Source organism: Epinephelus fuscoguttatus, linkage group LG5, assembly GCF_011397635.1.
Source record: "Epinephelus fuscoguttatus linkage group LG5, E.fuscoguttatus.final_Chr_v1".
NCBI classification, from domain to species: Eukaryota; Metazoa; Chordata; class Actinopteri; order Perciformes; family Serranidae; genus Epinephelus; species Epinephelus fuscoguttatus.
The window spans coordinates 12,305,938-12,323,164 of record NC_064756.1 but is presented as its reverse complement, the minus strand read 5'-3'; the positions used below and the strand labels follow the sequence as shown (position 1 = coordinate 12,323,164).

General features: G+C 44.0%; 1 protein-coding gene across 1 annotated transcript; it reads right to left on the bottom strand.

Moving 5' to 3' along the window:
* Positions 1-67: 67 nt before the first annotated feature.
* On the bottom strand, positions 68-12,978 carry LOC125888823 (dapper homolog 3). The gene is made up of 4 exons (XM_049576444.1): positions 12,565-12,978; positions 5,529-5,661; positions 3,389-3,499; positions 68-2,806 (listed from the first exon to the last, which is right to left on the bottom strand). Exons 1-4 carry the CDS (start codon positions 12,793-12,795, stop codon positions 1,308-1,310), a joined length of 1,974 nt encoding a protein of 657 aa, XP_049432401.1. The 5' UTR covers positions 12,796-12,978; the 3' UTR covers positions 68-1,307.
* Between the last annotated feature and the right edge of the window lie 4,249 nt (positions 12,979-17,227).

Below are 17,227 nucleotides of genomic sequence, written 5' to 3'. Positions count from 1 at the left end.
CAAGGCCACATGATGGTATATACAAAAACATACATATTTACAAAAGTGTCCAAGTCTGTGCCTCGTGTTTTAATTAATCTGTGCACTTACACATACTGTATGTGCATGCATGCATGTACTCTGGTCCCTTACTATGTCTCATTTACTAAACCCATTCCTGATTCACAGACCTGATAATGCTCAGTGGTCCCTACAGCACAGTTTACAGAGAGGCAGAGCTGAGTATTATGGACAGTAAGGATAAAGGGATATTTCCTGCTCTGAGATCCACAATCGGCTGATAAATCTGGAGACTGTAGGGAAACCAAATGTAAACATAGATTTGTTATATTACATATTTGCTCACTCCTGCACAAATGAGAGATTTTCTCTATAGGGATGCTGGCTAACTGGCTGAGTCTGAAGTCATGGTTTTAGCAATGCTTCCTTTTATGGGTCTGTAATTTCAGGATGATACCCAAAGCATTTCTGAATCATTTCCAAGAAGTTTCCTGGGAAGAACTATTTCATTTGGTGCTGATTTTGGGGAAAACAGAAACAGTGTTCAAATGGTTCACACCAGATAATTCAATTAATTGGCTGTGTAACCTTGTGAGGCTTTTTTGTGTGCAGAGCAGGTCAGCTGACCATGCAAAATCTGAAATTTGAGCATAAAGTTGCCAATTATAAGTGAATATTTTATGGATATTTACTTGGGTTTGAACTGAGCCGTTCTCTCTGATTAGCAGCACATTACACGGAAATTAGTAGAAATTTTGGACCCCTCAAACAGAGAAACTGTATCCATATTTCTTAGAAAAATCAGTGCAGTAAAACACTTGCATCTAATTTCTAGAGCTTTCGGTCTTTTGACAATGTAGCTCCTAGTCGTGTAGACTTGCATTTGTCCAACTCTACACTGTAGGAGTTAATCAATCACAGATCTTTGATTAATTAAGGCCAACAGACATTAAGAAACGCTGGCAGCATATTCAGTCACTTAGCTTTAATGTGGTCCGTGTCAACACATTGTAACTTTAATTCCATCCCACCAGTTGGAGCAGGAAAAGGTCAATTAGTCTAGCGTCTGATGGCTGTCAGCTACAAGATAAATTCAACCAGATGATCTCTGGCAGATCTTTAATCACCCCTATTAATGTTAATGTCTCTCACTAAGAACATCCTGTAATTAGAGGTAGTTGAGTACAAAGCCTGGGTTGGTTAGTTATATGATCCTTGACCAAAGTAGCAGCCGCAGTGTTGCTCTGACGATGGCTTTACATCACAGTAATAAAGGTTATGGGTTGAAAACAAGACTGAGCATTTCCTCATACAGTAGTCATGACTTTGAGTGACCCTGAGCGGAATCTGAGGATCTTCTTTTTAAGAGCATGAGAGGCTTTGATCTTGACAAAGGCTTTCGGTTGAGAGGAGGTGTTGGTGGTGGTTTGTGGTGAAGGTGAAGATGAGGAGGAGGTAGAAGCGAGACGTGGTGGCAGCTGCTGGGGCCACACAAGCCCCCCGCTCTCATCTGAGTCGCTGGACAGCGAGCTGGAGGCCGGGGAATACACCTCGCTCATGCTGGACTCGGACTCTGCGGGGGCGGCACCAGCGTAGCCCTCCTCTCCCTGACAGAGAGGAGCTCTCTCCTGGAAGTCTGGGTGCCAGCGCTGGGTGTGCTGCTGCTGCTGCTGGTGCTGCTGGTGGTAGTTCTGGGGTTGGGAATGAGGGCAAGACTGACCATGGCGAGCTTTTCTAGGTGGTCGTCTCTGTGCCTGCCCCGTTAGGGTCTCCCCTTCGTCCTGGCTGAGCTCCAGATTGGAGCACCATCGTCGGCTCCCGTTGTGGCTGTTGTTGCCCACCTGTGGTCCAGTGACTTGGTTTTGGTTCTGAGCAAGATCCCCTCTGCCTTGGTGCCTCTCGGTGGTGCTGTACCTGCGCTCAGGCAGCACTCGCTGACCCAGGAGGCTGTTTTCAGACTGGGATCGACTAGTTTTACTGCTAGATTTCTTAGCTCTCTGTCGCTCATTGTGGCTCTTCTTAGAAGTTCTGGACTTGGAATTCAGGTGTTCAGGAGAGGTGATAGCTCGGTTGGGCCTTGGCTGCTCTGGGTTGTAGTGTCTTGGGGAGCGCACAGGGGCGTGGCAAGCCTGTCCAGGGATATACTGAGCACTTACTAAATTGTGCTTGTGATGAATTGTGGGATGTGGATGTAAGTAATGCTGGGGGGATGGGGGTTCACAACAAAGGTTAAGAGCCCCAACACCACAGTTGGGGTCCAGGGAGGGCAGAGGTGATGGTAGCCTCTCAGCCAGGGAGTGTGGCCTGGACTGGGGGTAGGGCAGATCCAGATAGCAGTCCTCTTCCAAAGATGGGGCCTCTCCTCCACACGCCTCCCCCTCCAGCGGGTCACAACCCCAGCCCTGGCTCTTGGGGTTTGCCGAAAGGTCAACATGGGGATGTGTGGTAAGAGAAGGAGTTCTCCTGTGTAGGGAGCTGTGTCCGGAGGCACTGCAGTATGGGGGGTCTGGGCTCAGAGTGGTGCGAGGCTGACACGGCCGCGGTGGAACGGTATGACGCTGGATGAGATTTAGGATGTAACTCTCTACCCTCAAGGCCTGCTGGTAGTCTTCTTCTGTGACCTGATCTTCCGCAGGTTGCTGTTGCCAGGGCTGGTTGGCTCTGCTGGGTTCCCACTGCCAGGAGTCCACTGCTGTACCCTCCTCAGCGATGCCCTCCAGAGGTGGGTAAGGGGCAGAGAAAGAGCGGGGTAAAGTGGTGTGGTGGACTGGCACATCCAGTTCTCCATTAAGCATGAGGGGGTCTCCTAATAACAGAAAACAACACTGTTGTCGAGGTGCAGGGGCATAATTATAATACTGAAAACAAACAAACAAAAAACAAATGCAAAAATAAGACACAGACACACAAATTATTTCACGTCTAATGTATGCCTTGGTGCCAAATTTAAACACATTTTCATTTACTGGAATATTAAATCTTACAATACAGAGAGTTTGTAAGCATTTCTCTCAGCTGTGGTGGCTGCAGCTTGTTCTTTCCACCTGATCCCCTCAGCTATTTCTGATTCTCGTGGCAACATAGCAATGAGACTAAATCCAAAGTCAACATAAATCCCTTCAAAAAAAGTGACATCAGATGCTGCATCCATGTTTTTTAATGTATGGATTAGTTACAAGACAATGGACACCGGAGTAGGTCGACAAATCTGCCATCTTTTTTTTCCTTGTTAGAAAAGGGAAAAAAGAGGTGAATGCATGGTCTGATTCTAAGAGCTTACAATGACAAAATGCTAAAATCACACGCTAAAATTCGTGTTGCTTCACTTACATATAGAGCAAGAATGTTTTATGTACGTCAGACTCTCCAGATCTGCTATTTTTCTTACCCACAGACTTTGGCCTGTCGTTGCTGTACACCCAGGATGAGGCTGCCTCTGTGGGCTCAGTGGAACAAGACCTTCCTTTAGGCGACTGACCCTCACTCGACTCATAGAAACCTAGGAAGCACAATTAGAGAAAAAGAGGGGAGATGACTGTTTAATTTATTATAGCTCACTGACTGTTCCAGTTCTCTGAAAGTACGCTGCTCGATGCAGGCAGTGTCTCACCGCATTTCACAAATAGGCCACAAAACAAAATTATAAGCAACTGGAGCATGAATGAGCAACAAGAAGAATAAACATTACAATATTTAGAAATACAAAGAGAAAACATGAGTTATGTTGCATGGAGCACATTTCATGCAGAAAAATCCAGTCAGTGGCTTCGGGAAAATACGGGAAACAAAGACCATGCCTTGATCATACCCCATTTCCGCCCAGAAGTATTTAAACACACCTGATCCATTCTCTTCCTCTTTGACTCAGTTCACCCCCTCAACCCCTTTTTGCATCTTACATCTTCCTGCTCTCTCTTGTCTGAATACAGGAACCATCTTTGTCAGTGAAGTGCTCATTTAATAATTCTTAAAGGGGAATACCACTTAATTTAGAATTCTAGTATGTCATTTCCTTGGCCTAGGGAAAGTTCAGTCAATAGCCCCTTTTACGCTGCCAGATTTTCGGCGAATGTTGGGCTGTTTTGCCGGCAAAGTGCGAGCGTTTAGACACACAGAGCCGGATTGTCGAGTTGATCTAAGGTGCCCAATTTTCCGCCTCGTAGGGTAGTCATGTTGGCGGAACCTTTTTGGTTTAAAAAGAACACCACAGGATGGGCTGTTGATGACGCCGCACCTGCGACCCACTGGCGGTGTACAATCAGTAAACAGCTGATAGCAGGAATAAGCAGCTAGTAGCAAGTGAGAAACGCAAACCTGACAGACACTACAGTAAAGATGAGGAACTGGGGAGACAAGGAATTGCGCGCCCTCCTTGTCCTCGCAAACGAAGAGGCCAGTAACAGTTAAGTGACAAGGACAGTGAAGGATGGGCCAACTTATGAGAGAATCGTTGAAGGACTGACCAGCCACGGCTTCCCTCAGAGTACGTCACTGTTTATGCCACACGCTGAGCTACACGTTTTGTTACTTGCTCACGCCCCCCATTGCCCCAAAAAAGGCACATTCTGTATGAACAAAAGTAGGTAGGCGGCATTTTGCTGCACTCCCCGATTTTGTTTTTATACTGCACATGCTGAAAGAAGACCGATTGGGCTTTCCTGTAAATTTGCACAACTCCTATCGAAAAAGGGCTAATATTTGTGAACATAAACTACTCTATCTTGAAGTCAGAAACCACAGTAAGTTTTGAGCTTATGATGTCATCAAGTATAAAGTCTGGAGCTGCTACTTAGACAGTGAATGGGAGCCTGATTTTGTGGATCCACAGAATGTTTGTTTTCTTTGTTATACCTAAATGAGCTTTATTCTGCTGTAGTGTTGTCAGTGCCGAAACAGAAAATGTACTGATATACTCAGATCATCCCCCCTGCTGCTCTCAGTGTCGGCTATAACATATTTTACCATTCACTGTCTATGGAGCAGCTCCAGACTTCATACTTAATGACATCACAAGTTTGAGTGTTTTAAGCATTCTAGTCTTTGGATTTGGGAGAGAGTTGATCATGTTCACTAATATTTTTGTACTGTCTTAGACCATAAGAATAACATGTACAAATTTTGAAAATGAACATAGTTCGCCTTTCAAGAAAAAGAAGACATACTTTAATAATACCTGATGGGAAATTCAATTTTTCACTCTGTTGTCATAAACACACAGGCCCAGAATACACATACATGCACAAACAAGACCTATACATGCATCAGAGTGAGGAGGCTGCCCATGGACAGGCCCCCCCAAGCACATGGGGTTCAGTGGCTTGCCCAGGGGTGCCTCGATGGTGCCCAGTAGGGGAACTGGCACCTCTCCAGCCACCAGTCCACACTCTGGATTAGGTCCAGATGGGGACTTAAGTCAGCAACCCTCCAGTTCCCGACCCAGGACCCTGTGGACTGAGCTACTGCTGCCCCAGTAACTACATGCATGTCAGAGCTGTGATCACAGAAAAGGTTTAAAACAATGAAAGTACCAGAACTTGGCCGACTGTCGCCTGCGTCTCCTTGAGCTCCATCATAGCAGCCATCATCCGTGTCGATCCTCAGCTCTCCCACCTGCTGTTCCAGTGCCTGCATCAGGCCCCATGGGGAACTCTGAAGGGCACTCTGAAACACAAACACACACACACACACACACACACACACACACACACACTGTTTTCCTGTTGTCTGTACTTGATTGCACTATGGAGAAGTAATTTTTAAGTAGACCGTAACAATCAGTGATTTCAACAACAAAGCAAAAAGTTCAAACAGTTCTTGCAATCAAATTACTGGCTTGCAGAAACGCTAATGGCAGAAGCACAGCTGTGAATGCTTCAGTGCTTGTTTCTCCAGCTGCACGCCGACGCTCGTTTTGTTTGGCGTGCAGATAATCATCAGTCACCTGTGGAGATAAACTCTGAAATTTGCACACAAGTGTTTTGTATTATGGGTAGATTTAAATAAAGTGTGTGTAAAATAGAAAAGAATCCAGCTAGTACAGGATGTATTATGTTATCAACTACTGACTTAATTATAACCATTTGTACAAGCAGCAGTCATTTTATTTCCAAAGATGGACAGAAAGCAAGATTTTTTATTGTTACTGTGGTGTATTTACAATAAAAATGACCCCAAAAAGTAAAAACACAACATGTCAAAAAGTAATAAAGCCACCATTTAGATGCAGATTCTCCTTCACTAGTTACTAAAATACAAATGTGGCCATCACAGGTCACTGCTCTGCATCACTGAAGTGCATCCGTGTACAGCATCCATATCTGTCACTGGGCTCTCTGGCGTGAGCGATCTTACAGGGGAAGCAGTGAGTCAGAACATGAATAATTCAAGGCTCTGTAAAGGGTAGGGGGGATGTTCTTTCATGTGGGGGGGGGGGGGTACATCCACACACACATGCGGACACATGCTATCCAGATATACACACACATGTGCTTGCTCATACTGCTGAGACAGGCACAGAAAAAAAATTAAAAACAAGGAAAGACATAACACACTCAACCTCCTACTTGTATCTTTAACATGATAATTGGTTGTCATACAAACAGGGGTGCAGGAGCGCGCACACACACACACACACACACACACACACACACACACTGTGGCTAGACAGTAAAATTGGACATGTTACTTCAGCCAGCCAGACAATTTGAGCCAGTCTCATGTCGACATCATCTGCCACACATACTGACATCTGCAGACACTTGTCCACATGAGTTAACACAGACACACACACACACACACACACACACACACACACACACACACACACACACCACATTTTGTTGGAAGCGCTACCGTTGACACTCAGGGCTCATTAAGAGACTTCATTACCAGAAGATTGAGCATGTCCCCGTAACAAGGTGACACTTCTTACATTACAGACCAGCTATGATGGAGCACCTGTCAGAAAACTGCTACAGTCCTCAGCACTTCCTGAGGACTGACTTTGTACATTTGTGTGTCAGTGTCAATAAAACACTGCCTACTGTAATGTAGACATGTCCTGTGGTGTGAAAATGTGCAAAATAGCTGATGAGAAATGATCAGACAGCACGATTTGTCATACTGGTAACCATGCTTGTGGCTTTAGGGGCAGTGATGACGGCCTGTTGGTTGACCCACCACTTTGGTCTAGACTGAAATATCTCTACGAGGCTACTATTGGATTTTTACATGATTTTTTTACAGTCAGTTATGGTTCCCAGAGGTTAAAGTCTATTGACTTTGGTAACCCTCTGACTTTTCCTCCAGTGCCACCATAAAGTCAATACGTTCGGTTTTTAGTGACATGTCTCAACATCTATTGAATAAATGATCATGTCATCTGGTGCAGCCATTCATGTTCCCCTCAGGATGAACTGTATTTATTTAGGTGAACCATCAACCTTTCGTCTAGCGCCATCATCAGGTAAAAATAATTAGTTTGTACAGTACATTGTTTTGTGATAAAATACCTGCAAAACTTAACGTGTTTAGTGTTAATTAGCGAATGCTAGCATGACAAACATTATACCTGCTTAACATCAGCATGTTAGCATGGTCATTGTGAGTATGTGGGCATGCTGACATTAACATTTAGCTCAAAGCAGCAGCATGTCCGTATGTGCATCCTCACAGAGCTGTTAGCATGGCTTGAAATACTAAGTATTTTTATAGTACTGTTGACAACGCCACCTAGTGGAATTTCAATCCCAGAAAAAGCTTTGGAAATTTGACCACTTTAGAACCCAAAAAGTGACACAGGTCCAAAATCACTTAATCAGAGACATAATTCCCAAAATATAAACATTAATTCGATCTTAAAATATGGTAATTAACAGCAACCTAGGAAAAGAAAGAAAAAGAAACAAAACACACACTGTTTATATTCTGACTGGCAACCATTAGCATTCCTCGTACCCTAAATGGACAGCCTCGCCACACTTTGGCGAGCATGGGCTGAGGCCGAGGAGCCAAACCAACTATATCTGAGAAAAATGAAGAAAAGATACAATTAAAGTCAAAACCAGTCATGTAGGACAGTGCAGCATGGTTCGTGGAGTTGTGGAAACATTTGGAGAAAACCCTGGCAGACAAAGCAACGAGTGGAGGCCGAGGCTATGGAGCAGGCTGGCATAAGACTAGCTGGAAAACAGAGGTGCGGCCCCCCAGACAGCAGGAGGATGAGGGCCACAGGCTGCCGCTCTCCCACTCAGCAGTGAAGTTGCATTGAGCAAGAACTTGAAGCTGACAATCTCACTCTGGATCTGTTGTCCAGAGACGAGCCAGCTACACTTACAGCCTCTAGTAACCCAAATGTGAGGAGACAAAGCGTCTTCAACAGCCACGCCAAATTATCGACCGCGCCAGTGACACAAACACCAGGTGGGAAATGCACATCCGGGCAGCAGGCCCCAGCCTAGATTAGTGCTCAGCAGCGCGGCCCCTGGGAATCACGCATACAGCCCAGTGATTACAATGGGCTGAAAACAAACTCTGTTACAGTGACACAACTGTCGACTCTTGCTCATTAAAGGTCACATTGGTCAAATTCCTGGACCAAATACTGTTACATAACTCTCCCTTCACAGCTCAAGCTCAAAACATAGAATTTGTTTGTGTCTGTGTGCATATTTATCTCCTAAAAACTGAAATGTGCCAAAAGAAAATTTTCTGGAAAACAGGAAACTTGGTCTGAACAGCCACTCAGTGATCTTTTGGTCAGTGCGCCAGTCAGTGCTTGTACTCCGACTCCTTTGTCCTGCAGACTGAATGCGGCCATAATGCGAACGCTGTTGAAGAGCAATTGACCCAAGCTAACCTATGCTTCCCACACAACCTCTTCACCCCAAACACTGTCATTTCTTTTGTCTCCACAAGAGTGCTTATTGTTTTACTATAAACAAAGCATTAGCATCACTACATCAAGACGGTTTTGTGTGGCAGAAGCAAAGAGTGGGGAGCTTTGTTTTAGCTACTGGTGTGGGGTTGTGAAATAGCTGGGAGGAGGGTAAGCTATTGGAAATCAATTAATCAATGATGCTGATTCTCACAATTGATTGCTTGCCGCCTCTTTGTGGCCATGCCCACCAGTGCACGCACACACACAAACAAACACACTGTGGAAATCATGGAGCTGGTTATTAAATTATAACGCTGCAGAAAACAAACAAACCTTTGTGGACGAACAACAACAAGCCGACACAATACAGCATTTAGCAGTGTGGCTTTTGGAGCAGGTTCATACAGAGGCAGGGACCATTTTGCTGGTTGGTCTTTTGATTGCACTTCATTATTAATGGTCTCACACTGGTTCCTTGACACTCTGCACACTGTATCATTACTGTTTTACTGCATCCTCTGCTCCAGGCTGGTGGGGGGATGGGGGAGACCGAGGACACGATGCAGCCGGCCTCACCTAGCCATTAAGATGTTGCACACTGGGTGTACAACACATCAGGACCACCTGCTCTTTCAATATAAAAAAGGCTGACCAGCAGGTGAATCGAAGACGACACAATGCCTGATTACTGCCTAATGTCACTTTACATCTTCTTCAGCTACTGAAGATAAAAAGCAGGACATAGTCTGGCGACAAAATTCCAAGCGAGGACACAAATGAGCTTTTGATGGCAGAGAAGGCCAGCATAGAAACACTGCAATTCTTCCATTCAGGAAAATTGCACAATATGGACTTTGGCTGTTGAAAAGAGGATTTTAATCTGTAGAATGAACCTCTAACAAGTTAGCGGTTGAAGGGGTTTGAGCGCCAGGATATAAAAATGTATGGAGCGGGGCACATGAGGCATGCAGCAACACTGCTGGACACTCCATAATTAAAGCAATGTTGTGACTGGCTCCACACAGAGAAGACTGTGGGAGGCTGGAGACACACACACACACACAGATACACACACAAGACGCCATGCCCCCTGCTCCGCTGCTTGACTAAACCACTGATCCCTCCTAGCTTGGAACAGACACACACACACATTATAAAAGCTTTATTTTAGCAAGGTAAATTAATGAAAAATTCTAATTTGACAGACGTTGACACAGAGGCGCTCACAGTGTTTACATAACCGTGGTGAATGGCGTTCATTAGCATGCTCTGACTCTGTCGTATGTGCACAGGGGCTTGCAGGCAGGGCAGCAGGGCGGGCTGGCTGTGAATGGAGTCTCTTAAGAGAGACGCACACCAGCCTGTGCTCATGTGTGGCACCAGCTCAGAGTCCATCTCATGGTGTGTCTGTGCACATAATGTTTGCAAATGTGTATTGGACAACGTGCATTTGCATGCATGTATCAGAGGAGCATTTGCCTGATTGCACACATGCACACATGAGCCAAATAACACAGACGTCTGGGTTCTTTTTTTTAAATCATTGTGTGCAGGCACAAAGCGGAGGAAACCATCCAGTGATCCACACGAGTGCTCGCTCACCGCTGAGTAGACTAACTGCTATATAGGCTCACTAATGATGTGCTGCTGTTTTAACACAAGGACACACACAGCCTGATCGATGACAAGGCAGCGGTTTAGTAGAGGCACAAAGCAAAAAACTACATGATCCTGCAGGAGGAAGGAACACACACATTCATTCAGAGACCATTTGCCTGTAAACACACATGCACAGATGATAATCTTGATTTAAAGTCAATTTATATTTTTCAGAGGAGATTAAATACAATTTCAGAACACTACAAATCAGACACTGCTCCACACAGATGGACACATGTATGTCACACACTCACACACTCATTCATACACTCTGTTCCACTCTCTTTAAACACACACTGTAGGTAGCTGAGAGGGAGGTCAGAGCTTCATGCTTTCCCAGCTGCTGTCTGGCGTCGCACAGCTGTCAACACCTTCAACACCACACACTGTATCCAGGAGAGAAGGGCCTCTCAGGCTGTCTGGGGGCCACATTCATGTTCAAGGCAGTAACATACACGCACGCGCACACGCTGGCAGTCCCACGGGTCTGTTGTTTCTGTGTCACTCCGTGAACTGCGCATTTTGGCGACTTTAACCTACATGGAAGATGAGATTGGGGATTTGGCTCGGACGCAGATGGTGACCTGATATCATGAAGACTCAATTTGAGACTTCAATTAGAGTCCGGGAAAAAATCGTAGTCTCCTGAGGAATATCCAGTGTAATTACTCACACGCTTGGATAAGCATAACAGTTAATAAACATCGATCCACAGACGCGTTGCGCAGAAAATGAAAACGGGAAAATATGCAGGCCTGAGGGGAAACGCGTGTCAATCCCTCACTGGCTTTGAAAATGGCTGTTCCCTGTCAATGTGTGGATGAGAAACCACCAGCAGCAGGGGGATATGAATTTATAAGACTGGAAACACTTGACCCTCATGCGCTCCTGTACATCTTTCAAATTGGCTTTCTAATTAAATTAATCCTTGTTTTATATCAGAATCATTAAACCAGTCCACAAGCTCAGACGTGGACTCATTAAAAGTAAAATAAATCACAGTGCCCATCTCATGCCATACCCAACTGACGCCGGGGTACCAGGCCACCTATGCGCCTTATCCTCTCACTGGGGCCTCGGTAGGAATCATTAGTATTCTGCTCCATATGCGCCTATTGTTAGGCCCCAGTCGGAGGAGGGAGGAGGGAGGAGAGAAGGAGGTGTGAAGAGGAGGCGGCTGATTTAATTTCTTTTTCACCCTCTTTAATAATGGCTTCCTATTGTAGCTATGTTGCGACGGCTTGCGCGCTGCGCAGCGGCCAAACGGAAACAAAACTCAAAAGACTCCAACATTAAACTTAAGCTGCAGAATGAGAAATAAAATAAAATGCAGACCATTAAAAAACGCACAGTGGTGTGTCGTCGGGGGCAGTGGTGCGTAAAACTTTCTGTGGGAGATGCTGTTGTAGAAACGCTGTCACTGGAAGTTTTCTTGGATAACCCAGTTCTTAATTCTCATGTAAATTTGTCGCAACTTTGCTGGAGCTCGACATAAAAAGCCAGCTTGTCAATTAAACGGGAGATGATTATCGCATAAAAATGTTGGTTGCAACAGCGACATACAAACTGAAGGGATAATTCATTCCTTTATGATGTGTAGAGAGCACAAATAAGAGCTTGTTAAGTAGTAAAACCTACAAAAGTCCATGATGAGGGAACAATGGGCCATTAAATAGTCGGTCTGTGCTACAAACGGCGGGTGCTCCACCCCCTGATTTCGTTACCCACATGCATAAATCTCAGCCCAAAGCGCAGAAACGCATTACATCCTTTCAAACAGACACCCTATTAATCAAGTTGAGTAACTTTTTTTGCAGATGGAGGTCACCTCCACACAAAAGGCGCAGCCCAGACCAAGAGTCCATCCAACGGTCAGGCGGGTTACGATGAGGATACCCTGTAAAGGCTGTTAGATATTCACAACTATGTAGGATATGGTACATGGGGTAAAGTAGGGTTTCAAGTGGTGATGTGGTGCAAGTCTGCAGGAATCCAAACATGCAGTAAAAGACAGTCAAACTTCTTACCAGCTGACGCCTCAGTGTCAAGTTTTCCTGCCCCCAGCTGCTGAAACACGCCAGCTCTCCTCTGGAGCAGTCCTGGAGCAGAGGGTCTCCAAGAGCCAGCGCCCCCAGCACCAGGCACTCCTGCCTCTGCTTACGGAGCTCCAGCTCACATAACCCGGCCAGACTCGCCTCCAGGCGCTCCTTGGTCCGACTGCGCTCCACTGTCACTGGGAACGAGAATGCACGATGCATGGTCCCTAAAATCCCAGACTTGCATGCACAATGAAAGCAAATTATTTCCCTTATTTACTATTTCGCTTTCCCCAATTAGCCCAGATTTACGAGGGCATGCGCAGGGCTATTAAGGGGCATGCTGCATCCTATTCCTTGTGATAGTACCCTTGCCTTGGAGCAGCATGGTTTCCCCAGACCATCTATGCGCTATACATTTTCTATTTCGCAGCTGTCAAACGCAAGCACGGAGCCCCGCCCTCTGCGACCAGCCACGGAGAGCAAAGTGGGAGTCATCCTCCTCTTTGCGAATCCACTCTGAGCCTTCATTGGACATGAGAGGCTGGTGGGGTGCTGCGCGTAACGTTGTCCCATCCCCCTTGATTCATTACCGTGACGCGTCGACCTCACCCATCTACCCATCTCGGCCTGGGACTAATGGACTCCTTCAGGGGACGGTTATTTCTGGGAGTGAAGTAAAACACTGGGAATGTATTATGCTGTAACGATTTAAAGCCTCTGTGTTGCATCTGAGCAAAAGACGATAACAAGACTGAAAAACTGGTGGATTCAACCTGATACTATAACATCAATGCAGGCTGCACGGTGCAAAAACACAGATGCTGCAGATGCAAAACATAATAAAACACACTGTATAGTCTAATGGGATTGTGATATATCAATGAAATAAGAGTAGCACAAAAGATGCAAAGGGGAAATTAGTTAGCCCATCATATTTCGTCCTAACATGTAAATGTTTCAGGGCATCCAGCTGATATAGACCTGTGTCATTTACTTGTGTTTTGTTTTTAGAAAATTATAAATTATTATCTCATTATCCAATCAGGTGTCAAGTTTTTCCTTCTCCATCTTGCAGCCCCTGTGCTGCATTGTACCTCCTGATGCTGAGGAATGTTGAACACATTCATGTTTGGAAAAATGATAGAGGAAAACATCTTTTGACTTTTTAAGCCAGTTACATACCATATCTTTGATGTTACAGTGCCATTTTGTGTATCTTAAGGTCCAGTATGTAGGATTTATAGGCATCTAATGTCAGAAATGGTCGATAATATAATATAATATTCATAATTAGGTTTTCATTAGTTTATAATCACCTGAAAATAAGAACTTTGTTTTTATTACCTAAGAATGAGCCATTTTTAGGTAGGCCTACCTAACAAGCAGGTCCCAGGCCTCCAGGAAGTGCGCTTGACTTTGAAGCCTATTTGACATAGTGGACTGTTTAACTACAACCTCTGGATCCGTCATGTGATGCCATTGGGCTCAAGAACACTTTTCCGCTTAGACTAACACTGGGAAAGAGACGTCTGTAAAACTGTGGATAAATCTTTCTTAGCACCTCTACCCTCGCAAAATGACTTGTTCCATCGGTCCAATAACATTTTGAAAGTCTGTAATAGGCTACCTACAAGATAAAATTATTTTATTCCCATTAAAGTTACCGGAAGGCTACAAGGAAAGTTAGCCACATTGCTGGCGAAGTCTCTAATGCACATGCTCCATGATGCAGAAGATCTGGTTAATTTTATTACCAGGAAGTCTAATTTTTTGGCTGCATGCGCTACTGAGGAACTGAGGAGGCGTGGTCCCGTCTCCAGTGCTGTATCCAACTGTCTTTATACATCCATGGTGGATCCCTGTTCCATGGAGTTCGCCATGTTGTTCTACAAGAGACTAGAATGGACTACCAAACTTTGGCTCTAGATGGGGCCAGTCACGTTATGCGCTGGCCACTGTAGAGCTCTAACATCACCACTAGATGCCACTAATTCCCACACAGTGGACCTTTAAGCAGCATCTCACCGAAGAATCAAAATCTGAAACGTTCTCTCCAGAGAACAAAGCTGAAGATGCAGCATTGTTGCCCATCTGGACATCTCCTGCCAGTCACCTCTTAACACTGTGCAGAAAGCATACATACATGTCATTTATTTAATGTACAGTATGTTTGATTAAGTCCAAAGCCTTGGATGAGTCAGATACTTTATACATCATTATATTTTCACAAATATTGAGAAAATGCACATTTTTCTTGAAAATATATGAAAATGCATGTTGCTCCATACTTAGCCTGTCCCAGTTGTTTCAAGACTAGTCTCCTTTACCTCTGTGGCCTCAGTGATCTGGTCTGGCATCACAGCTTTTACCTGCACTCGATGAAACAATTGCTGTATTCTCACAGTATAGACAGTGGTGATTAATATGTAATTTATGCAGCAGTAATTAAAGTGAGACAATGGGGGGCAAAGGAATAGGAATCCTGTGGGCTGACTGCTCTGAACACACGGCAGGTTATGAGAAGTGTGTGCTGTAGGTGCAGCTCCCAAAATAACAATGCTTTCAATAGCTTATGTCAATAATTTAACATCTTTTGATTTTATTCTATTTTTTTTAAAGTGCAGTAACGGATGAATATTTCATTTTGGTGCCTCATGCAATCTCCCTCTGTAAAGTCTCCTGAGGTCAAACATGCTGGGTCTTTAAGGATAACAACTTTAAATATATTTATATGAGATTCAGTCACCACTTGTATGACATGAGAGTGATTCATCAAAATAAAGTATCCAAAAATAAAGTATCCAAAAATATCAACACTATTTGTATATTATATATATTTTTTATTCATACTTCCAATCTCTACTTCACATGAACCAGAAAGCCACTTTTATCTTCAGTCTCTATGAGGCAAAGTCATCGGCAAGTCAGAACCTGCGCGCAGCGCAGGTTGGATTCTTTTGTCAGTGTGTGTGTGTGCACACTGCAGATATACACAACATATACTTACAGTATATTTATCTCATGTAGAAATGTCACTAAAAGTCTCTCTAGAGATCAAAACATTGTCTAAAAAAAAAAAAACAAATGAAAAAAACAAAACAACATACAGTAGAAGTCGTTTTGAACAGAACTACACCAGTACATATTTTATCAAGACACACTCGAAGAAGAGCATTTGTTATGAGTTTGATCAGTGGTCATTTTCAGCAGGTTGTGTGTGATTCCTATCGTGTGTTAACCAAGGCTGTTAGCTAGCACTGTGATGCATGGGTGGCACCGATGTCTCGCCGGCTCTGTGACAAGCAAGGCAAATGCCAATTAATACAGTCGATGAAGCGCACAATTCATTACATGTCAGTGACAAAACGGGTGGCACCCAGAACTCTCAGGTCACCTTGGTTCAACAGCTGTGCAGCGATAGCAATCATACAATCATTCATGAAACGCAGATAACTGTGAAGGAGAAGATTGAAAACAAAAAAAGAAAAAAAAAACAAACAGGTGTTATCTGTCAGACGTTTAGATTGGTTTAAATCAAATTTGTTGCTCCAAATAAGAAACACAGAGGTTTAAAGGGAATGATGAGGTTGCAAAAGTGTTTAATTTGCATAACTGTGGAGATTTATGAGATGAAATTCAGCTCTGCTGTGACAGTTCCTCTGAGGCTCGAGAGAATATCCGATTTGGACTGAGGAGGATGTGCGTTTTACAGCAGCTCAATATTAAAATGTGTCCGCCACTATAAACCATTTCACTCAGCTTTGACAGTGAAATAAAACATCAGTGTCCCGAGATTAAAATCAGGTGTCAATAAAACTGGAGTTGGGGAGTAAAACCAACTTAATCAAGCATTTACCATGTCCCGTTCAAAACAGTATGTGAATGTTTGTCATTTTCAAAACCAAAAATATAATTCAAGCATCTGGAAAAAAAAAATCAATTTCATCATATGAAAAACAAACTCTTTAAAGCATTTCATTCACACGTTCATATGACATTTCTGTACCATCATATACATGAAGCGTAACTTCACTGTAATCTTTCAGTGTCATCAGGATTGTGAAAGTGATTTCTTTAAAACAGAAAACATTTCCAACCACTCACATTCAGGTCCTAAGGTTCCCATGTGTTATCAATACTCAGTGCCTTCTTTGAATGTGACACACACGCAGCAGAGGCCCAGTCCTGAAGCTTTTCTGCTGTTAACACGCCATGCAGGCACACAGTAAAGATAACATTTCCCTCATATGAATCACTCGTTCCTGCCTTGCTCTGAAATAAACAAGAAAGGCTTTGGGATGTTCCACTGAAAGAGATTCCCATGTTGAACAGAATAATGCACAAATGTTCTATTTGGGTGGAAGTGACACCATTTGTGAGCCAGCAGGATTAAAATCCAGTTATTTTTAACAGGTTTGGAAGTTGGTAATCACCAGTGTGATTGTCAAATTAACTAAAACACACCATAGACACAATTTCCTCAGCTCTGCAATCACCTCCAAACTATACCGCTGCCATTTCTTTCCTTCATTCTTTACCTGAAAAGGCCTTAAAGTGCTTCACTTCATCTCTCTTTTTTTAACACAAGGAAGATTTCTTATTTTTGGAAGTGCTTTCATCGCCGAAGACCGTCAGCTGACAGGGGTCTCTG

Bases quoted from the DNA above. Each gene is read 5' to 3' on its own strand.
- LOC125888823 (XM_049576444.1), bottom strand. From the start codon at position 12,795: ATGCATCGTGCATTCTCGTTCCCAGTGACAGTGGAGCGCAGTCGGACC. The intron at 3,500-5,528 runs GTACTTTCATTG...TGTGCTTCCTAG, and splicing joins CGACAGTCGGCCAAGTTCTG to GTTTCTATGAGTCGAGTGAG. The intron at 2,807-3,388 runs GTAAGAAAAATA...TTCTGTTATTAG, and splicing joins CGACAGGCCAAAGTCTGTGG to GAGACCCCCTCATGCTTAAT.